Source organism: Bufo bufo, chromosome 10 (genome assembly GCF_905171765.1).
Source record: "Bufo bufo chromosome 10, aBufBuf1.1, whole genome shotgun sequence".
Lineage (NCBI taxonomy): Eukaryota > Metazoa > Chordata > Amphibia > Anura > Bufonidae > Bufo > Bufo bufo.
In genome coordinates, this window is record NC_053398.1 from 89,046,125 (window position 1) to 89,070,071 (window position 23,947).

General features: G+C 43.3%; 1 protein-coding gene across 4 annotated transcripts in view; it reads right to left on the reverse strand.

Moving 5' to 3' along the window:
- Nucleotides 1-14,235: 14,235 nt before the first annotated feature.
- The window catches only part of EHBP1L1 (EH domain binding protein 1 like 1), a 152,488-nt gene continuing 142,776 nt past the window's right edge, over nucleotides 14,236-23,947 (reverse strand). For all 4 annotated transcript variants that reach the window (XM_040410129.1, XM_040410127.1, XM_040410128.1 and 1 more), the window contains 3 exons: nucleotides 18,444-18,558; nucleotides 16,445-18,357; nucleotides 14,236-16,399 (listed from right to left, as the gene is read on the reverse strand). In XM_040410129.1, the coding sequence (XP_040266063.1) occupies nucleotides 18,270-18,357; nucleotides 18,444-18,558 (203 nt within the window). In that variant the 3' untranslated portion in view covers nucleotides 14,236-16,399; nucleotides 16,445-18,269. The remainder of the gene's footprint in view (nucleotides 16,400-16,444; nucleotides 18,358-18,443; nucleotides 18,559-23,947) is intronic.

Sequence of the window (23,947 nt, forward strand, 5' to 3'; positions counted from 1 at the left end):
GCATTACAACCAGCCCCTCAGGGCTCAAAATGACCAATTTGCATAACAATAAAAGTAAAGACATCTTAGCAAAAAAAAAGGTATCAATTTAATTAGCATGAGCAACCCAATATGCCTGGTTTATTATGGTTGACCATGCTGACCTATATTCTTTAACAACTTAAGCCATGCAAGAAAATATGTCTTCTCATAGACTTCTTCTTCCCAAACAAGTCACTCTTTTTATCGAAAAACGACATTCTGCACAATCTAATTGTCCTCCTGTAATCAAGTAATATGAATTTCAATTTCAAGGAGGCAAACACATTTTCTTAGGCATCATGCAATGTATACTTGGCTGCATTATGTTAGCTTTAGACTACCTAAGAGGATTGCTTTACCATAAATCTGGGTGTTAGCATAATCTAGACGCACAAAAACATTTGGTTCCAAAGAGATTTGTAAGGATTAATGTAAATAAGGGACTGGAGGATTTATTCAATCTATTTTCTAAAACCTTAGCTCAATTACAATTATTTTAGATTATTTAGGGATTAGTTAGCATGTCCAGGTGACTGATAGGTCAATGTTGTCCCTGTGAAGAATAGGTGGTTATTGAGCTGCAAATGCCATAACTGGCATAGAGGTGCGACTCCTGGCATCGCCACCTATCAGCTGTTTGAAGGGGCTGAAGCACTCGTACAAGCATTGCAACCCTCTTCAATGTTTACCTGTATGTATTTTCTCTTGTAGTGTTGGTACAGTGTAATTACACCTGTTCATCCCATTCACCTGAATGGGATAGGAGGCTGTAATTACACTGCACTGCCACTACAATCTAGATCATGTGCAAGATCACACTGAAGAGGATGCAGCGCTCGCAAGAGCCCTGTGACCCCTAAAACAGCTGATTGGCAGGGATACGTATAGGAAAGCAAAGAGGACCAGCCACGAAGAAGTCACCAAACGCCTGTTTGCCTCTGTCAGGATTAGGAGATGTGGAATGGAATAAATGGCATAAGTCGAGTGTAGTTCAGAAAAGTACTGACATTTGGAGTATAAATACAGATCAGAATATAAAATTTGTATAAGTATACATATAAATATATATATATATATATATATATATATATATGTAACTTACTTTACCGGGGAGGTAGTCTATGGGATAAGCTCAAGCGGGGGTGTACATAGTAATCATGGGGCCCCATAGCAAAACTCAGAATTGCCCCCCCAAAAGGTTAAAATGGCAGAACTGGAGATAGTTCCCACCTGTCGGTTTAAGCAATGTATCAGCTATATAGCTGACACCAAAAGGTGATCACTGTGCTACACATCTACATAGCAGAGCAGGAAACGGTAAAAAAAAAAACGGTGTAAAGTAGAATTGGCTTAGTCAGATTCCTTCTTTCATTTTCCAAAGGAGCTCTCCAAAATAAAAGGTGGAATCTGATCGGTTGCTATGGGCAACTAAGCCAGTTCTACTTTACACCAGTTATAATATATATATAGAGAGAGAGAGAGAGAAAGAGAGAGAGATCTCATTCTTTCTCTCTCTATATATGAATCTATAAAAATATATAGAGAGGGTTCAGTCTCTGTCACTTATTGCCCTATTAGAAATACGCTATCCGTAATAGGGCAATGAGGGGCAAAATACTGAATTCCGGGAATTTCAATCATGTGTCTGTGAGTAGTAGGTTAGGAAGTATATGGAGACTGCTGTGTAGTCAGTAAGCAGTGAATATATACAGTATATATATATACATACATACACGGTATATAAACACACACCAGCACTCCTACTAACCCTGTCCCTGCTACACATATATGACACACCTAGCCTCAGCCAGCAGACACAGCAGTCACCTATGATTATTGTAGTGAGCTCGGTGTCTGCCGGGTCTGTACCGGCTCAGTTTGGTCCCTGGAAGAGTTAATCCCTACCTCTGCAGGTCACTGGTCAGGAGGAGGTCAGAGCAGGGAAGCTCTGCTGAAGTTGCCGGCCCCTCTCTGTAATGGAGCTCTGCTGCTGTATTGATGCTGGACGGAGTGAGGACTGGAGAACAGGTCAGGTCATGGCCCCGAAAATTCAGCTGGTCAATAAGCAGAGCAGGGAACACAGCATCTCCCTGCTTATTGACCAGCTCGGTATCTTGGGCAGATGGCAGCAGCTGCAGGGGCCAGGAGGAAGGGAGCAGTGGATTTAGGTTGTAAAGGGGGTGAGGCCATTTAGCCTGGCCAGGCCCTTCACATTCACGGGCCCCATAGCAAATGCCTAGTTTGCCTATATGGGCGGTATGCCAGTGAGCTCAAGACACCCATAGGCTCCACTCCCTCGCCTGGATCGCTTGTAGAATCTTAGGAAGAACTGCAGTCACCACGGATGGTACTTCTGGAAAATTCCCTTTATTGGTATCAAGGCTCAATGCGTTTCAAGGGTGTTACCACATACCCCCTTCTTCAGGAGCAATCAATATACATACAGAATATACAATAATAAAGTCATAGATGTATAAGGTGTGTTTTAATTGTGGGTCTTATATATACATGGGATATGTGTTCCCACTTAAATTGCACATGAGGAGGTGCAGGAATTACGTCACTTCCGGTTTTGGGTCATATGCATTAGGATATAAAAAAAATTCCTATTATACAGGCAGTGCGCCTGTCCCCTTTTTCGGCAGGGATGACAGGGTGGACCCCCACTGACATTTCCTGACTATAGGTCATCAATATCATGAAACTAAACAACCCCCTATAGCAGGCTAACAGTCGGCCAACAAAAGACAAGATTTGATGAACAATTTTCTTACATGGAAAGTTATCTAAAAGAAATAATAAGAACGGTTATTCTGAGGTTTAGGAGGAAGCAGGCATTACCCAAGGAGGGTTGAAGAAAAAGCAATAGGGATAGAATAAGGGATGTGTATCTGTGACTATCTGATTGGCAGTCTGACACCTCACACCTCTACTGATCAGCTAATCAAGAGTAGCTCCAGCACTGCAAGTAGGCACTAGAACTACACCGCTCCATCCATTGTGTAGTGGACAGAGCTGGTTACTGCAGCACTGTTCCCATTTACTTTAGCGGGAGTAGCACCGCAGTAATCACCTCTGTCCACTACACAATGGATGGAGCTGTGTAGTTCCTGTGCATACTTCTGGTGTCAGAGCTACTCCTGAACAGCTAATTAGTGGGTGTGCAGAGTGTCAGACTATCAATCAGATATTGATAGCCAGGACCTATTAGAAATGGAATGTTCAAGAGAAATGGGAGGCCCCCAAGCTAAATTTCGAGTGTCATAGCAAAGGGTCTGAATACTTAGAATCATGCAAAATGTTAGTTTTTCCTTTTTAATAGATTTTCCAAAATTTCTAAAATTCTGTATTTACTATATTATTATGGAATGTTGAGTGCAGATTAATGGGAGTCACACAGATCAGACTGGCAAGAACTGGACAGGCAAACAGAACAGCAGAAGCTGATACAGACACTCTGGCGTAGGACAGACTTGGCATATAGCTGGGCTTATTGGCCCAAAACACACGCAGTTGCACATGACCAGACAGAGGCATTAACCTCACAGCAAGCAAGAGGCTATTAACCCCGGCCATACTGAACAGGGAAGACATACAAACACAATGGAAACGATCACACTCACAAGAAACCAGCTCCAGGGCACATGGAGTAGTGTCTCCAGCGAATAGCCATACTATGACATAGCCTAAGGCCCCATATCACTCCGACAAGAAGCCAACGCTGGTATGCTTAGAACAATAGCACCTGGGAACACCATAGTAACAGAATTTAGATATATGAGGAAAAATATTTTTATTATTTTTTTGTATTTTGGCACAAGGCCGTAACATAACAAAAGAAGCAAAAAAGAAGTTAACAGGTCAGAAGATTTTCCAAATACACTGTGTGGATCCTAGTGATATGTCACCTCTTGGTGCACAGTTGTTTCCCCCATCATATTTTGTTGGTTTTCAACTGTAAAATTTGGGGGAGGAGGGATAATCCTATAGGGTTGTATTTCAGGGGCTGGCCTAAGCCCCTTAGTTCCAGTGAAGGGAAATCTTATTGCTTTATCATAACAAGACATTTTGGACAATTGTACGCTTCCAACTTTTTTGAAACATTTGAGGAATGTCCTTTTCTGTAGTATGACTATTCCCCAGTACACAAAGCAAGGTCCATAAAGGCATGATTGAGTGAGTTTGGTGTGAAAGAACATGACCAGCCTGCACAGAGACCTGCCATCACCCTATTTAACATCTTAGGTGTGAACTAGAATGGAGCTTGTGAGCCAGGCGTTCTCATCCAGCACCAGAGTCTGACTTTACAAATGCTTGATGGGTAAAAATTTTCACAGACATACTCCAAAATCTTGTACAAAGCCTTCCCAGAAGTATGGAAGCTGTTTTAGCTGCAAATGGAGGACCAGCTCCATACTAATTCCTATGGATTTAGAATGCTGATAATACTAATCTGTATAAAGTAATTAACATGGAAGAGTAGAGTATACTACTACAGATGGATCTGGATAGATTGGAGGCTTGGGCAGATAAGTTGCAGATGAGGTTTAACACTGATAAATGTAAGGTTATGTACATGGGAAGGAAAAATACATGTCACCAGTACATACTAAATGGAAAAACATTGTATACAGCTAACATGGAAAGGGACTTATGAATTTTAGTGGATGGTAAATTGTAGAAACCAAATTCAGGCAAGGCCAATAAGATCATGGGGTGCAACACAAAATACCACTTTACAATCTTTACACCACCTATGGAGTATGGTGTACAATTCTGGGCTCAAATGTACAAGAAAGACATACTAGAGCTGGAGAGGGTTCAGAGGTAGAGATGTCGCAAACGCGAATTTCCGCAAATGTTCGCAAACGGGCGAACCGCCATAGACTTCAATAGGCAGGCGAATTTTAAAACCCACAGGGACACTTTCTGGCCACAATAGTGATGGAAAAGTTGTTTCAAGGGGACTAACACCTGGACTGTGGCATGCCGAAGGGGGATCCAGGGCAAAACTCCCATGGAAAATTACGTAGTTGACGCAGAGTCGGGTTTTAATCCATAAAGGGCATAAATCGCCTAACATTCCTAAATTGTTTGGAATAACGTGCTTTAAAACATCCAGTGTGTGTATACGATCAGGTATGATGTTGTATCGATCAGGTAGTGTAAGGGTTACGCCCGCTTCACAGTGACAGACCAAACTATGACAGACCAAACTCCCCGTTTAACGCACCGCAAACAGTCCATTTGTACAACCGCAAACTCCCCATTTGCACAAGGTTGGATACCAAGCTAGCCATGTCCCGTTCCTTGTCCTCACTGACGTCATTGAAGGTCTCTTCCTCCACCCAGCCACGTACAACACCAAGGGTCCTCGAAAGGTGACAACAAGCCCCCTGGGACGCCTGCTGTGGTTGGTCTTCCACCTCCTCAAAGCCACCTTCCTCCTCTGACTCCTCTTCTTCAGACTCCTCTCTCTGCGTTGCCACAGGTCCAGCAATCGATGACGACAAGGCTGCTTATAGTGGTGATGGTGACCACAACTCTTCCTCTTCATGCTCATCTACGGCCTGATCCAGCACTCTTCGCAGGGCACGCTCCAGAAAAAATGCATACGGGATGAGGTCGATGATGTTGCCTTGGGTTTGACTGACCAGGTTTGTCACCTCCGCAAAAGGACGCATGAGCCTACAGCCATTGTGCATGAGCATTCAGTAACGCGGCCAAAAAATACCCAGCTTCGCAGAGGCTGTCCTCTTTTTTTTTTTATAAAAAAAATCTGTTCTTACCAGTTTTATCTCTTTTTAGTCCCCTATCAGGGGCCGGTGTGGTGTATGGAATAGATTTTAGGAACCGGTCCTCTTACTTCCAATTTGGGGCACTGCGCGTGCGCCGTGCATTGTACTGTTCTACCCGATATGAGTGGTATGTTAAGTAGTACTATTCCTATCAGTTTAATCCCTGTTACGTCCCCTATTAGGGGCCGGTGTATGGAATAGATTTTAGGAATCGGGAGATAGAAAAAGATGCTTGGTCGGTCCTCTTACTTCCAATTTGGGGCACTGCGCTTGCGCCGTGCAATGTACTGTGCTACCAGATATGAGTGGTATGTTAAGTAGTACTATTCCTATCAGTTTAATCCCTGTTACGTCCCCTATTAGGGGACGTGTATGGAATAGATTTTAGGAACCGGGAGATGGAAAAAGATGCTTGGTTGGTCCTTGTTACTTCCAATTTGGGGCACTGCGCGTGCGCCGTGCAATGTACTGTGGAATCCCAATATGAGTGGTATGTTAAGTAGCACTATTCCTATCAGTTTAATCCCTGTTACGTCCCCTATCAGGGGACGTGTATGGAATAGATTTTAGGAACCGGGAGATGGAAAAAGATGCTTGGTCGGTCCTCTTGCTTCCAATTTGGGGCACTGCGCGTGCGCCGTGCAATTTACTGTGCTACCAGATATGAGTGGTATGTTAAGTAGTACTATTCCTATCAGTTTAATCCTTGTTACGTGCCCTATCAAGGGCCGGTGTATGGAATAGATTTTAGGAACCGGGAGATGGAAAAAGATGTGTATGGAATAGAGTTTAGACAACCGCAAAGAGTTGTCAATAGTTGACACACTCATGACATAAATTTTATTCCTCTATGCGTCAATCTTGGTGTAGTGATGACTGTGCTCGTGCGCACGTTTGGGAGATTGCAGTCGATGGCGGTTTTTCAAAGCCTATGGTCGTGCTGAGGTAGTTCAGTGACAGTTAAGTGACCCAGAAAACAATGATTCTGCAGTGTGGGCCCATTGTTGGCCTAGTAGGCTTTAATGATCACCTTAGATGATCACAAAGAAAATTTATGTTTTTTCTATGCAAAATTATCCAGCCGATCGCTTTTGGTCTGTTCACAATGAAGCAACGACCTTATCATCTGGGGTATGCCAACATTGCCATTGCCAACACACTCATGGAGGTGATAGCTTCATTGTGATACGCAAGCCCCTTCACCACAACAAGGTAACGATCACAAAGGGGAATTTACACATGTATGTGCCTTTTTTTAAATTTGTTTTTGCAGCCACAGTGCAGCACCAGAGGCCAGAAAAATTAGGCATGTACACATGCCTGAAAAATTAGGTATTGTTGCAGCCGCTGCTGTAGCAGCGGCCGAAAAAATTGATGTTTTCCAGGCAGAAAGTGCCCTAAAACATTGCGGCTTGAACCCTAGTTGGTGGCGGAGAAGTCACGCAAGTCATCCGGCATGCAGAGATTAAATACAGCAGCGTGTGGACCATTTTATAGCCCAAGGCATCTCATCAGGCCTTTTTTAGTCAAATGCATCCCCCACTGTCAGTCCCTTCGGGATCCATGCCTCATTCATCTTAATAAAGGTGAGGTAATCTAGACTTTTTTGACCTAGCCGACTTCTCTTCTCAGTGACAATACCTCCTGCTGCGCTGAAGGTCCTTTCTGACAGGACACTTGAAGCGGGGCAGGCCAGAAGTTCTATCGCAAATTGGGATAGCTCAGGCCACAGGTCATGCCTGCACACCCAGTAGTCAAGCGGTTCATCGCTCCTCAGAGTGTCGATATCTGCAGTTAAGGCGAGGTAGTTCTCTGAGGATGGAGCCCGAAGGGCTGTGGCGATGCATAGGACTTAAAAAGCTCTGCATGTCCTCCATCAACAACACGTCTGTAAAGCGTACTGTCCTTGCCGGCGTGGTCGTGGTAGGAGGAGGATTACTTTCACCTCTTCCCCTGTTAGATTCCTGTTGTGCTGTGAAATCACCCTTATACGCTGTGTAAAGCATACTTTTTAACTTGTTTTGGAACTGCTGCATCCTTTCCGACTTCCGGTAATTCGGTAACATTTTTAGGCACTTTCTGCTTATACCGGGGGTCTAGTAGTGTGGACACCCAGTACAGGTCGTTCTCCTTCAGCCTTTTTATACGAGGGTCCCTCAACAGACATGACAGCATGAAAGACCCCATTTGCACAAGGTTGGATGCCGAGCTACTCATTTCCCATTCCTCGTCCTCACTGATCTCATTGAAGGTCTGTTTTTCCCCCCAGCCACGTACAACACCACGGGTACCAGATAGGTGACAACAAGCACCCTGGGATGCCTGCTGTGGTTGGTCTTCCTCCTCCTCACAGCCACATTCCTCCTCTGACTCCTCTTCCTCAGACTCCTCTTCCAGCATTGCCGCAGGTCCAGCAAGCGATGCTGATAAGGCTGTTTCTGGTGGTGATGGTGACCACAACTCTTCCTCTTCACGCTCATCTACGGCCTGATCCAGCACTCTTCGCAGGGCACGCTCCAGGAAGAAAACAAATGGGGTGATGTCGCTGATGGTGACTAGGTTTGTCACCTCCTCAAAAGGACGCATGAGCCTACAGGCATTGCGCATGAGCGTCCAGTAACGTGGCAAAAAATTCCCAGCTCTGCAGAGGCTTTCCTAGCACCCCGGTCATACAAATACTCGTTGACGGCTTTTCTTGTTGGAGCAGGCGGTCGAACATTAGGAGTGTTGAATTCCAACGTGTCGGGCTGTCGCAAATCAAGCGCCTCACTGGCATGTTGTTTCGCCGCTGAATATCTGAAAAGTGCGCCATGGCCGTGTAGGAACGCCTGAAATGGCCACACACCTTCCTGGCCTGCTTGAGGACGTCCTGTAAGCCTGGGTACTTAGACACAAAGCGTTGTACGATCAGATTACACACATGTGCCATGCACTGCACATGTGTCAACTTGCCCAAATTCAATGCCGCCAACAAATTGCTTCCGTTGTCACACACCACTTTGCCGATCTCCAGTTGGTGCGGAGTCAGCCACTGATCCACCTGTGCGTTCAGGGCGGACAGGAGTGCTGGTCCGGTGTGACTCTCTGCTTTCAGGCAAGTCAACCCCAAGACGGCGTGACACTGTCGTATCCGTGATGTGGAATAGCCCCTGGGGAGCTGGGGGGTGCAGTTGATGTGGAGCAAGACGCAGCAGCAGAAGAGGACTCAGCCGAGGAGGTTAGCAAAGAGGATGGAGTAGGAGGAGTAGAGGAGGTGGCAGCAGGCCTGCCTGCAAGTCATGGCAGTGTCACCAACTCCTCTGCAGAGCCACGCATTCCATGCTTGGCTGCCTTCAGCAGGTTTACCCAATGCGCAGTGTACGTGATATACCTGCCCTGACCGTGCTTTGCAGACCAGGTATCAGTGGTCAGATGGACCCTTGCCCCAACACTGTGTGCCAGACATGCCATTACTTCCTTTTGCACAATCGAGTACAGGTTGGGGATTGCCTTTTGTGCAAAGAAATTTCGGCCGGGTACCTTCCACTGCGGTGTCCCAATAGCTACAAATTTTTTGAAGGCCTCAGACTCCACCAGCTTGTATAGTAAAAGCTGGCGGGCTAAGAGTTTCGACAAGCCAGCTGTCAGACGCCGGGCAAGGGGGTGACTCTGTGACATTGGCTTCTTACGCTCAAACATTTCCTTGACAGACACCTGACTGTGGGCAGATGAGCAGGAAATGCTGAAGGTGAGAGGCAGAGTGGCGGATGTTTGAGAGGGGGCAAGGAGGACAGCAGTGGTTGATGTGGCTGAAGATGCTGGACCAGGAGGAGGATGGTGGCTTTGAGTTTGTGTGCTGCTTGTACTCATCATGTGTTGTTCCCATAGGCATTTGTGATTTGAGATCATGTGCCTTCGCAAAGCAGTTGTACCTAGGTGGGTGTTGGACTTCCCACGACTCAGTTTCTTTTGGCACAGGTTGCAAATGGCATCGCTGTTATCAGAGGCAGACACACAAAAAAAATGCCACACTGCTGAGCTTTGCAATGACGGCATTCTGGTGGGGGCAACAGCATGCGTTGATTGGCGTGCTGTCTGGCTGACCCCGGGTGCCGATACATGCTGTCTGACTGTGCCACTAGCTCCTTGCGACGACCTCCCCCTGCTTCCAACTCGTCTTCTCCTCCTCTCTGTCTCCCTATCAGAACTTTCCCCCTGTTCTTCTTCTCTTCGAGCGGGCACCCACGTGACATCCACGGACACATCGTCATCATCAACCGCTTCACTTGTATCTGACAACTCAGCAAAGGAAGCAGCAGCGGGTACAACATCATCATCATCACACCGTACGTCCATGTGTGTAACGCTGCCTGAAATATCCCTGTTATCTACATCCTCTGGCAATAATGGTTGCACATCACTCATTTCTTCCAACTGATGTGTAAATAACTCCTCTGACAGATCAAGTGAAGCAGCTGTGGTGCTAGTGTTGGTGGTGGCGGCAGGCGGGCGAGTGGTAGCTTGAGAGGTGCCCGAAGCTGAGCTGGAGGAGGATGGTGCGTCAAGGTTCCGAGCGGAAGCTGTAGAAGATTGGGTGTCCTGTGTAAGCCAGTCAACTATGTCGTCAGAACATTTCGAGTTCAGGGTACGTGGCCTCTGAACACTGGGCATTATTCTAGGGCCAAAGGAAATACAGCACCACGACCACGACGTCCCCTGCAGGGTGGCCTGCCTCTGGCTGTCATTTTTTTTTCGATTAGTTGTACTATGCGTGCAAGCTACTGTGACACCAGATATGAGTGGTGCAACTGGGCACTGGCAGTAGTGGGCACAGTACACGCTGTAAGCCTGACACATACGCTTGCAAGCAACTGCAATTATATTACAGTGAAAAAATTGTATGTTTTTTTTTAATGCAAGCTACTGTGACACCAGATATGAGTGGTGCAACTGGGCACTGGCAGTAGTTGGCACAGTACACGCTGTAGGCCTGACACACACGCTTGCAGGCAATTAACTGCAATTATATTACAGTAGAAATTTTTATTTATTTTTTAAATGCAAGCTACTGTGACACCAGATATGAGTGGTGACACTGGCAGTAGTGGGCACAGTACACGCTGTGGGTCTGAAACACACGCTGACAGGCAACTGCAATTAGATTACAGAGAAGAAAAAAAAAGCAGACTGATGAACTAGCCCTAAAAAGGGCTTTTTGGGGTGCTGTCAGGACGCTGTCCTTACTGCAGATCAGATGAGTTTTTGAGGACTGTAGTGGACACTGAATACACTAGCCTAGCTATCGATTTCCCTATTAAATCAGCAGCAGCTGCACTGTCCCTCCTCTCACTAACACTGCAGCTTCCGAATGAATCTAAGATGGATGCTGTCCTTGCTTTTTGATAGGAGGTGGGAGGGTCTGGGAGGGAGGGTATGCTGCTGATTGGCTGGAATGTGTCTGCTGACTGTGAGGTACAGGGTCAAAGTTTGCTCAATGATGACGTATAGGGGGCGGACTGAACATCGCATATGTTCGCCCGCCGAGGCGAACGCAAACAAGCGATGTTCGCCGGGAACTGTTCGCCAGCGAATAGTTCGGGACATCTCTATTCAGAGGAGGGCAACTAAAGTAATTACTGGAATGGGGCAACTACAGTACCCTGAAAGATTATCAAAATTAGGGTTATTCACTTTAGAAAAAAGACAACTGAGGGGAGATCTAATAACTATGTATAAATATATCAGGGGTCAGTACAGAGATCTATCCCATCAGCTATTTATCCCCAGGACTGTGACTGTGACGAGGGGACACCCTCTGCGTCTGGAGGAAAGGAGGTTTGTACATAAACATAGAAGAGGATTCTTTACAGTAAGAGCAGTGAGACTATGGAACTCTCTGCCTGAGGAGGTGGTGATGGTGAACTTGCAGTACCCAAGACCTGGTAGTATCCGCAAATGTTTGTAATGTATTGTAATGTAATATATTATTTTTTCCAGCAGTGGAGGTAATGGTTGGCAGGATCATGGATAACCACCCTGTTCCTCCCTTCTTAGTAGGAGTGGGCAAGTCCTACTTCCTGCCAGAAGGGGGAGTGTCAGTCTAGCTAGAGAGAGGAGAGGGAGAGTTCCTGTTCGGATAGTGGGGGAGTGAGGAAGAACATGCCGGAGCTCCCACTCCCAGGAGCCGTATCTTATTCCCCTGTGAGGGAAAATCAGGGACCAGATATTGTTCTCCTGTGAGAACAACGTAATACTGCCTCAAGAAAATGCTTGAGAGACAAGGCAGCAGAGTGATTAGCGAAATACAGCTTTACAGACACTGCTACAAGGTGAGGTGCAACAGCTCAAACACCACTACCTAAGTATACCATAGCTCGTTCAGACTAACATCAAGTCTGCATAACAGTGGACACCTATATCCACATGTGTAGCGTGCAGCGAGCCCATCCCCAGAAGCTCTACTAGTTCCAGGGTTAGGATGCTGAGCAGTGGTAGGCAAGATATTTCATCAGACAGGCAGATAATAGGTAACTGTGGTCTTATTAGATAAGGAGATTTATAAACAGCAAAAATCTGGAAATGTTAAGTGATATTACTACCTATCTATTGCTGCAACATGACCACAATCCCCAGTTCAAGAGGGAATTCATTAAACTGAGAAAATGTTCCACAAAAAAAAACTTTATTTTTGTGGAACAGTCTATCACCCTCATTTTTTATTCCCTCTCCAAACTACACAAAGGGAGTTTTCTCCCCCCTATGAGGCCATTTGTCTTTGCAAAGTCATTACATTGGTTGTCCAGCTACTAAACCTGCCTGGCTGCAGTGTAAAGATAGTTGTAAATGTGGGCATTCAAGGTGTATTTGTTGTAGCCATATGCAGGTCACACAAAATATCCAATCTATGGCCAAAAACTGCATTTTCAAAATAGCACAATATTTAAATTGCAACATGACGTATGCGCTATACCTGATAACACACACTTTATGTCAATTACAATATGGGAGCTGTACAATCAGGAAACATATCAGATTACACTGCGTTACAAAAATAGAACCGTCTCAGCAGCAACTCTACATTTTGCCACCGTTCATGATGGGGATATTCCATCGCTTCTTGTTCAGAGCCTTGAAAGGGTTAATGCCCCAGTAAAAGGAAGGGGGGGGGGGGGACCACAGAAGGAAACTATTGACTAGAGAATCCTTCTGAATGTTCCAGGTACTTGACATGATTCCATTTTACATAATTTGGTGGGTGATATGTGGGTCATATGTTTTTGTGTCTAATTTTTGTATTGTATTTTTGAAGGATAGTTGTTAATTTATGATATTTATTGCATATTTCTGCTTATTCAGTATTATTTAGTCAATTCTTTTCTATGTTACTGGTTTATGCACTTTCATTGGCTGTTTAGCATTATATACAGGTGAAACTCGAAAAATTAGAATATTGTGCAAAAGTTTATTTATTTCAGTAATGCAACTTAAAAGGAATTGCATTATTGCAACTTAAAATTAGAATATTGTGAAAAGGTTCAATATTCTAGGCTCAGTGTCAGACTCTAGTCAGCTAATTAATCCATACCCCCTGAGCAAAGGGCACCTGAGATTGTGACTTTGGGGTTTAATAAGCTGTAAGCCATAATCATCCAAATTATAACAAATAAAGGCTTGAAATATCTCGCTTTGCATGTAATGAGTCTATCTCATATGTTAGTTTCACCTTTTACTGTAAGTTGCATTACTGAAATAAATGAACTTTGCACGATATTCTAATTTTTCGAGTTTCACCTGTATGTACAATGCAGCATTATGTTAGGAGCAAGGATTTGAATTCAATCATCCGAAACGTGCAGACTCTGCTGGTTTTTCCTGTACAGGTTTTATCCCTTTTGCTAAATAGAATTCCCAAGTATTAAGGAAGCTGGATTCTTCAGCGTTTTCTTTGCCAAGTTCTGCTCTGTATATTACTGTTGACATCATCATGTTTCCATTAAGGCCCCAGAGGAACAGATGACGTACAGTCTGTGTTACACAGCATGTGTATGGAAATAATTTCTTTATATGGAATCTGAGGGAACATGACTATTTTATTTCTGTTGCATTCAGAAGGAATGGAGGGGGTGTGCTTGAGCAGGGACTGGCTTAACAATCACTCAGTGCCTGATGTGTCCCTCTTTCCATTCAATAAACGTTAGGAGATATACAATTTGCCAAAGACAAATATGAATATTTTCTCATTTCCATGATTTCTTTTATTGCATTTATTCAACACATCAAGCAATGCAGCAAGTATTTCCTCGTACCATGACAATAACATTTACCAAAGAATGTTGTGCAAAGCTATGCCAATAAAAGTGAAGAACATAGTTAAAAGCTATGGACATCCTTGGGGACAACTTTTATATTATTTCATTTTACTAATCATTTGGTCTTCATAAAAAAAATTATACAGCTAATAGTCCTTTAAATTGTGACTTCACCATAATCTGGCTTTGCGCTGCATACTAATTAATTAAAATGAAAAGAAAGAAGCGAAAGAGTTACAATAATTGCCCCTTAAAATCAATCTTTATTACATGATTACACTATTCAAGTTTGGTTCCGTATGTGTTACGTTTTGCCTGATTTTGTGTTGCCCAGCCCCCTTGTTGCATCTTGTCTCCACATTAATAGGGGGACTTTGTATTTTAATGTAATCCTGTAATTAAGATTGAGTTTAAGGCTGAATTATTGTAGCTCTGCCGCTTCTTTCTTTTCGCAGTCCCATCCGGATCAAAAGTCATGATGTTCTGGTGCCATTCACATTACCTCTGCAGCCAATGACTAGCCTCATGGTCATGTGTGCAAAAACAGCATGTAACCACAGAGGCTCAGCAGTCACGTACCATTCTTGTACACATGACCGCTGAGGCCAGACATTGGCTGCAGTGTTCATGTGAAGTCCCATTTCGGAGCATCATGACTTTCCATCTTGCTGGGACCACAAATGGCAGGGATGCGAGCTATAGCACGGAACTTTTTTTATTTTTTATTTACACCTCCCATTTCCAAACTTTTCATTTAGGCCCTACAACCCCTTTATAGGTGTTGGCTTTCTAGTGATATTTCTAAAATGCCATAAACTTCTGTCCTGGCAGAGAAAACTTTAAGGGGGAAATGTATCAAAGGCTGGTGCTATACACTGGTCTTTATTATGGCATCTGCCACCAGAAGATATGCTTAATTTATGATGAGGGATGCACCTCATCATAAGTTAGGTGCATCCATTGACAGTCTGTGCACCTAAACTAAAATCTACACCAGCCCATAGCTGGCGTAGATTTTTATAATCATTTACGCCATAAAACAGGCAGAAATTATAAATGTAGTAGATGCCTCCACCCACTCTCTCACCATGCCTAAAAGGGTAGCGTAGAAACACCGAGATTTAGGGGGTTTGCAACTTTTCTATGACCAAAAACCAGTGTAGGGGGAAAATACATTTCCCTCCAAAATCTCCTCATTCAGTTCTTCAGTTCCAGCGTTCCTGCTGCCCATGGATACAGTTTGAAAACACTGGATGGTGGTAGTTTCTGTATCTATAGCTCTGAAGATGGTGGCAGCCACGTGAGTTACCCTCATAATGACTTCCCTGGCTGTTCTCTCTTCTGTCTAAGCACTGCGCATGTGCTTAAAACATTCAGCAACTGCACAGAAGGGGGGGTAGCTGGGTGGGTAAATGAGATTAGAGTTTTCTGTGCCAAAACACAAAAGTTTATGGTGTTTTAGAAATGTCACGACAAAGTGGCCAACTCAATTAATGCTTTAAATCCTCAGCCAACAAGCTAGTCAAAATATTGCTTACTCAATGACGTCTCTGCCCTGTATGTGATCAGCCTATGGCCTATTTTATGAAGCAAAGTTATTTTAGACAGATTTTGCGGGATTTATACTGTACATTGGTGACTTTTTTAGCATAGGTTATCAATATCTCATCAGTGGGGTCTGACTCTTGGCAACCTCTCCAGTCAACTGTTAGAAGGCTCCATGGTGCTCAGGTGATGTCATGCCCATCAGTCACATTCAAGTAAATAGAACTGGGCTGCAATACCAAGCACAGCCACTATACAGTGTATGGAACTCTTTTCAGCCCTGTAGGGGAACGGCACAGATGTCCTAACCCCACCATTCAGATATTGATGACTGATAAGCCATTAATATGTAAGTCCTGGAAACCACTTTAACAAAACTATCCCTGATTTACTTGACTGAAACATTATACTGTATACCATATTAATAACAGTAAGCCAAGGTAATGTCTGTAAAAAAAAAAGGGGAATTTATATTTCCAAGAAAGCAACATGTTGGCATATCTGACAAATTCAACTACAGAATAAACTGTGTTAGGCTTCTTTCACACTAGCAGAATAGTTTCAGCAGGAAAAGTCTGCCTGAGCTCTCTGGATCCCACACTGCCAGATGTTATTACTGCCTGGCCGAACCCCGATATATTTCATGGACCCCATTAGGTCACCTGCACACTGTGCGGAATAGAAATGCCTCTGCTGAAGAATTGCAACATAGTATAGTACCAGCAAAGTGTATGAGATTACAAAAAACTCATGCTCACTTTGTGGATTGTTTCCATACAGAAATTGGCCTACAGTGCAGATTTCCCAATCCACAGCATTGTCAATTATGTTTGCGGTTTTAGCTTCAGATTTCAGACATGTTGCAGAAACACACATAAATCCGCATGAAAATCACCCCCATCACGTGCAGATGGCCTTACAGTCAATGGGGCTGGCTGGCATTGAGGTAACACCCGGCAATGCTGTTGCAGAGAGCTCCAGCCAGCAGGGTGTTCTCTAATGGAACTATGCCACAAGTGTGAACCTAGCATTTTACAAGAGTGAGGATCTTCTGAAATACAGTTTTGATACATATTACAGTCTCTACCTCTGAGGCATCTGCTGTTACGTTCTTGAATTTGTACATAGATTAATCATGTTCCAAGTAACGTCAGGCACTCAAAATATCAAGCATATTATATAATACTGACAGAAAATGTAAATTTCAGAAATAATCAGCTGTGTTTTTTGGAATTTACAAAAAATAAATATTCTGAGGACACTGCCTGCTCTTTTCATTTGTATTTTTTTTCATGTGTTTAAGGTAGCAGAATAGATGGCATCTTAGATATAGTGTAAGCAGGAAAATCAACAGAAAGGTCTTGTGATATATACACATATACTGTATGTAAGAGTTTTCTATTAATTCACAAATTTCATCAGAAAACACATATGTGCAGAAGAAACAGAACAAAATTGTAATTATCCAATCTCCTATGTAAGGAACAGAATAGGGATATGAAAATAAAAGACCATGGCAGTAGGTAAGTAACACAAGCCACAAGCTTTCAAAGATACTTGTCTACTTGTCTTCGTGTAAACAAAAACCTTTTGTTTGTGGGACAGAATTATTGAATTACAAATGTCATAGTAGAACCAGCATATATACCAGAATGGCAGATAATATGGCTGCTATGGGCCCTTTAAAAGAGTGAGCCCTGCCTCTTGGTCAGTTCCCCCTAGATACTTGGTGGAGTAAACCTGTAAAGCCTTCCCTTTCCAAATAAACGACATTTTTTGCAAACAAAGGAGTAAGAAATAGAGGTCATTGAAAGAGTATGCCAGGGAACATACACATCAGAACCTTTAGTTGTAGATGGCGAAACCCAGCACTATAATGATCTCTTTAGAGAGTGGAGAACCTCTCTCCACTATATGCCACTGCCAGGCCGGCATATGTTTTATATCCTGAGCTCACAAATTATAAACTGAAGTCTGTCTCCATGTCCATAAGTTACAGTCCATTAAGGCACTTGAGAAAAGTCAATAGAGAAAGTCTTGACATTGTGCACTGATAGACACTCTTCATAAAGATCAATGGGTTTTATATTGTAGACAACTATAAAAATAAGACCACCTTCTTCTGAAGACCATGTGAAAATAACATCTTGATTGTGCATTCATTCCTAATGATGTAGGTGACATGGTTCCTTAGTTTTCATAGCCTTCAGTGGATTATTGTCCTCCTGGTGGAACTGAACTGGTTTAGCAGTAGATGTAAGATGTTTACTGATATTTCTATTGTTACCATAGATTATTTTACACACTCAAACTATTAACACTAATGTAGAGCAGCGCTCAACGCATATAAAATATTTTCACACAGTTAAATATCATTCTCTATAGATCTCTAGCAGCAAATAGAAATATACAGGAACAAGGAAGGTGGATAGTGCTTGGAAAGGATCTCAGCATCTTGGTATGGATTCTTCTTTAGCCTGGTGGCATGCATTAAATATTATGTTTCAAATATCTTTACCCATATGTGTTTGGTGAAGTTTCTTGTAATATTGAAAAGTTTGTGATAAGCATTGCACATATTTAAGCTGTTCAAATTGTCTTTGGCCCCCCCATCACTTCAACTGATGCGACATTTTTCTTTTTTGCTCAGCTTTCTCCTCCTCTGCTCAAGACCTCTTTCTATGAGTTCATCTTCCTCTACAGCCCTGCAATAAATTATCACAAAAACCAAATGTCACACTGGTTGAAATATGAGAATGATGAGATTATATTTAAAGGCACAGATACATACTTTATCTCTTTGATATGTAGATCTCTCACCAGACCATCTCGTTGGTCTACAAGAGATACAAGCTCATCAAGTAAGAGCTTTTCCCTCCGCTTCTGAGCTTCACTTTTTATGCTCTCTGTATAAAAGATATTAAAAGAATGTACACCATCAGCTTCGTACAACAATGTAAGTAATACAGTACAGTAATGTATCAATGACTTGTTCAGATATGAACCCTTTCCATTTAAGATCTGGTAGAACATTCAATGATATAATGGAAAGCCCAAAAATGACTATTCAACCACACATACTATCATGTCTATCAGCTTATTATGCAAAACTCACTATATATGATTTTAGGATTTCAGATTCACAAAAAAAACAATGTTTCTCGCTTCGTGTGCGGTATAACTGTCAGCTGGGCGCCTTAAAGAAAACAAACATTTAAAGGGGTTTTTGATAGCTGTTGGTGACCTATCCCCATCGTTCAGCTATTTCAGGGCAGCCGCCGATGCTGTAAACTATATGGTGGACTATTTCTAGTCCAGAGTACTGCAGCATCAATTCACTTAAACGAGAGCAGAGTTGCACTAAGTCAGCACAGCCACCAACCGGTGGAGGGAACCTAGGTGCTTCTGGCTCAGCCTACTGTATAGTTTCCGATCTGAATCATCTAATCAGTGGGGGTGCAGGGTGTCGGAGGATAGGCCATCAATATCTAAGTACAGGGAAAACCTGTTAAAGGATTTATCACCTAGGTTTGTACTAATAAAACCAGATACTGTCACTTTTATTTTCTGATTTTATATTCTATTCCCTGTACACAATTATAGACAGTAATTGTAGAGTTATGTTTTACACTACTCACAAGGAAAGGTTATTTACTATTCTGAAATGCCTAAATTAGCGTAGCATGGGCGAGGAAGCAGTCTTAAAGAGAACCTGTCACCTGGACTTCACCTATCTAAATAATCATTCCAAAATCTTTAGTATGTCTCCCCAATCACAAATATCTTAGTTACATTTAAATCTGCCGCCTGTATAACTATTAAATCATCTTTTATTTATTTCCCGCCACATATGTAAATACGCCCAAAAGAGTCATATCTTACTACTAGCAGCCGCAAGGAGTCATATCTTTCTGGAGTCAAGTTCCTCTACTCCGCCTCAGAAACGCCCACAGTTCAGAAATCTCGGGCATGCGCAGTAATTACAAACCTGAAAACGAGGCTGCGTTTGTTTTGGAACGCAACGCCATTTACGTTGAACCCAGCATAAAAGTTGATCACAGTGAGGTAGGAACTCTCGCGCCGGATTTACTATGGCTGAGGAACAGGAATGTTGGGAACTTTCTAGGACGTTGTGGCGTGAGGGGGAGGATACAGAAAAGGAACGATATGATTGGTTACAGAAAAATTCAGGAGAGGGCATGCGCGAGACTTAGGAAGAAAGAACAAGAACTAATGCAGGTTATTTGCATAAGGGGGCGGGGAATAGGCACTGACGTGGCTGTGAAAACGAAAGTATTATTATAATGAGGATAAAGGCGGGAAAGCGTTCAGGGGGCGAAATATTGGGAACTAGGGGGGCTGTTACAATTATGGACTCATCAATTGAAAGAGTAAGAGAAGAAAAGTTTTAAGGTAACTTTACTTTTATATGTATAAACAGGGTGACAGGTTCCCTTTAAATTTAGAAGCAGTGCTGGATGTGCCGAAGTTATGGAGAGGACGGCTCCTCTTCATAACTTTAGCGGATCCTCCGCCAGGTATGGGCCTTTATTAAGACCGGCTTCTGAAAAGCCGGTCTTAATAAATGTTCCCCAATAGTTATTTTCTGACAATATTACTTTATAAAAGTGCCCATACACATTAAATAGCTGGCGGCCAGACACTTGTTCGGTGGACAGTTATCTCTTCTGACTCTCCCATGCACATACACAATCAGTTTGGCTGAGGATGTCTGTGCTTTCATTGGGAAGAGAAGAAAAATGGCAAGGGACCTGTGATGGCAGCTTATCTCCCTGTAGAAGAAAAGGGTAGGGCGCTGAAAGTCAATGCTCTGAATCCTTCTCTCCTCCAACATCACCTGTTTGGGGAGAGTCAGTAATGCCCTTTAGGAAATGCTTACTGTTGGACTTGTGGGGTACATTTACTATAGTGTCTGTGCCTGTTTTCAGGTGTAAAAAAGCTGTTTCAGACAGTCTTATTTCTGAATTTGCACCTGTTTAAGAAGCATTTGCACCTGTTTTGAGTTTTAAGACTAATTCAGATGGTTTAAAACTTTTAAAACTTTTTTTATGAACTATTTATGTAGGTGTGCCTGAATTTGTAGCATAAACAGTCTTAGGCCAAGTACACACACCAGTTATTTGGTCAGTTATTTCCATCAGTTTACTGCAAGTCAAAACCAGGAGAGGGTCAAAAACATGTGCAAATCGTTCCAGTATACCTTATCCTTGAGTAGGCTTCACTACTGGTTTTGGCTCATAATAAGGGCTTGTTCACGCGGCCGTTGTGTACATAGGACGGGTCAGCAATACACGGGCACCGGCCCATGTGCACTCCGCATCACGGATGCGGACCCATTCACTTAAATGGGACTGCAATCACGGAGATGCAGAACGGAAGCACGGATCATAACCCCACGGAAGCACTACGAAGTGCTTCCGTGGTGTTTCTGGCCGTGCCTCCGCACAGCAAAAAAATTAAAAATAGAACATGTTCTATGTTCTATTTTTTTGCGGTGCGGACAGATCACGGACCCATTCAAGATGAATGGGTCTGGATCTGTCCCAGCCGCCGCACAGACGTTGCCCATGCATTGCACGGAACGGCCGCACAACAGCCGTGTGAACAAGCCCTAACTGATAAAAATAACTGATTAAATAACTGGTGTGAAAATATTTCTACCCCACACCTGACCAGACTTATTTTCCCCTTCTGATTTCAGGGGGAACTTGCACAATTTTGAAAGAGATAGGGATGCGACTTTTTCCCATTCATTTGTGCAATTTTTTAATGCGCAAACCAGTGAGACAAGTATTAGTGAATATGAATCTGTCTTATAAAAACACAACCACTAGAGGTCAGACTTAAACCAAATACAATTAAGCAGATTTATTAAAGTATCTTAAATTAGAGAAAAATTAAAGACAGGCATTACAAATATGCTAGTCTTTTTTTACTGCAAAAAAAGGCGCGCTTAATAAATGTGGCCCTGTGTTCCTCAACTCCAGCCCTCAGGGACCACTTGCCGGTCATGATTTGAGAATATCTTAACTGGGTGGGAGTCCTTGGTCAGGTTTTTTGGGGGTACTATCTCTCCTTACAGTAGGGTTGCACCGGGTATGGAATTATTAATACCCAATCGATACTTTTTTACCGGTATCAATTCGATACCGGGATTTTCCTTTTACCGATACTAGGCGGCGCTACTGCGCAGCCTAGTATCACAGAACATGGCACGCACTGCTCTCAGCTCGCTCCATGTTCTCCTCAGCAGGACAGGGAAGAAGGAAGCCGTCTCTCCCTCCCCCCTGTGCTGCTGCTGCCACCAATGAGAGGATGGAGGGGAAGAGGAGGGGAGGGACTGGGGCAACTGCGCCACCAATGAAAATAACTAACGTTTAATACAGATACAGCAGGTGGGTGCTGGCGGCAAAATCACATAGCCGGCACCCGACCTCTATGACAGGGTGCTGCGATCAGTACCCTCTCATAGAGGTCAGGTGCTGGCTATGTGATTCTGCCGCCGGGACCCGCCTCCTCTATCTGTATTAAACGTTAGTTATTTTCATTGGTGGTATAGTGTGCCCCCCCTTAATTAAAAACATTGGTGGCAGTGACCACAGGGTCCCCTCCGCCCTCTTTATTGGGGGTGCATTGGTAGTTGTGATTAGAGCCCCAGCAGTGTAATCATGGGGCTCAGATCAGTTACCATGGCAGCCAGGACGCTACTGAAGCCCTGGCTGCCATGGTAATCTCCCTGCTGCTATGTGCACTATGCACAGAGCAGTAAGATCCTATTCACCCTAATAGATCTCTATTAGGGTGAATAGAACAAGGGATTAAAAGATCCCAGGTTCTAGCCCCTAAGGAGGGAAATAGTTATTAAATAAAATATTTAAAAAAACACCAAAATATTAAGTATAAATCACCCCTTTCTCAATTTTACATATGAAATATATAAACAACAAATAAATAAATAAACATATTACACATCGCCAAGTCCGAAAAGTCCAAACTATTAAAATATTTTAAAAAATCTCCAATGCGGTGAACTCCATAACAAAAACAAAAGAATAAAAACTGGGCGATTCGCCATTTTTTTGTCACTTTGTCCCCCCAAAAAATAGGATAGGACTGTTTAAATATGAGCCGGACGTTCCATAAAATGCGGAATGCACGTGGCTTTTTTGGTGTTTTATTTTTGTTGCGTGGTATTGATTGGTATCCAGTATCGCAATACTTTAATCAGCATGAGGAGACTTATAGGCCATACATGCTCCTATGGAAGTCTGGGAAGAGAGTATGCAAATGAGCTATAAACAAGCTCTGCCTCTAATGCCATCAGATGTAAGGCAGCTATCCTATAAGTCAATGTTCAACCATTTAAATAGGTTTTGAGACATGACTTGGATAATTAATAAGCTAGCACATAATCGGCAGACAGGGTGATTGCCCCTCATCAGTGCAGAGCAGAGAGTACTGGCTTAACTGGGTGAGAGGCCTGTCAGGATTTAGGGGGCACTATCTCTCCTTATAGAGAGTGCCTTAATCGGCGTAAGGAGACTTATAGGCCATACATGCTCCTCTGGAATTTTGGGAAGAGGGTATGCAAATGAACTTTTGGAAAATCTGCCTCTGATGCTACCAAATGTAAGGTAGCCATCCTATAAGTCAATCTTTGACCTTTTAAACAGGCCTTGAGACATGACTTGGATAATAAGTAAGTACTAGCTTAACTGGGTGAGAGGCCTAGGTTTGGATGAAGTGCTGGCTTACTTATTATCCAAGTGTTAAAGCTGTTGTCCAGTTTCATGATATTGATGACCTATCCTCAGAACTCCCGGCACCTCCACTGATCAGCTGTTTAAAGGGGCCGCATTGCTCATGCGAGTACCGTGTCCTCTTCAATGTTTACATTGTAGAGGGCAGCTACAGCTGTTTTCACTCATGTGGACTGCAGCTGTCACTTAAAAGAGTTTTCCAAGACTTTTATACTGATGGCTATCCTCTGGATAAGCCAATCAGCTGCTTGAGAAGGCAGCAGTGCTCGCAGTAGCGCCGCGGCCTTTTCAGCTCACCTAGCACAGCACTATACATTATACAGCGGCTGTGCTTAGTATTGCAGTTCAGCCCCATTCACTTCAATCGGGCTGAACTGTGCCTAGGCCATGTGATGAATGACGGTGACATCACATGGCCTTGGGTAAGCTGCGAGAGGGTCCTGGGTGTCAGCCCCTCACTGATCACATACTGATGACCTATCCAGAGGATGGGTCATCAGTGTAAAATTCTCAG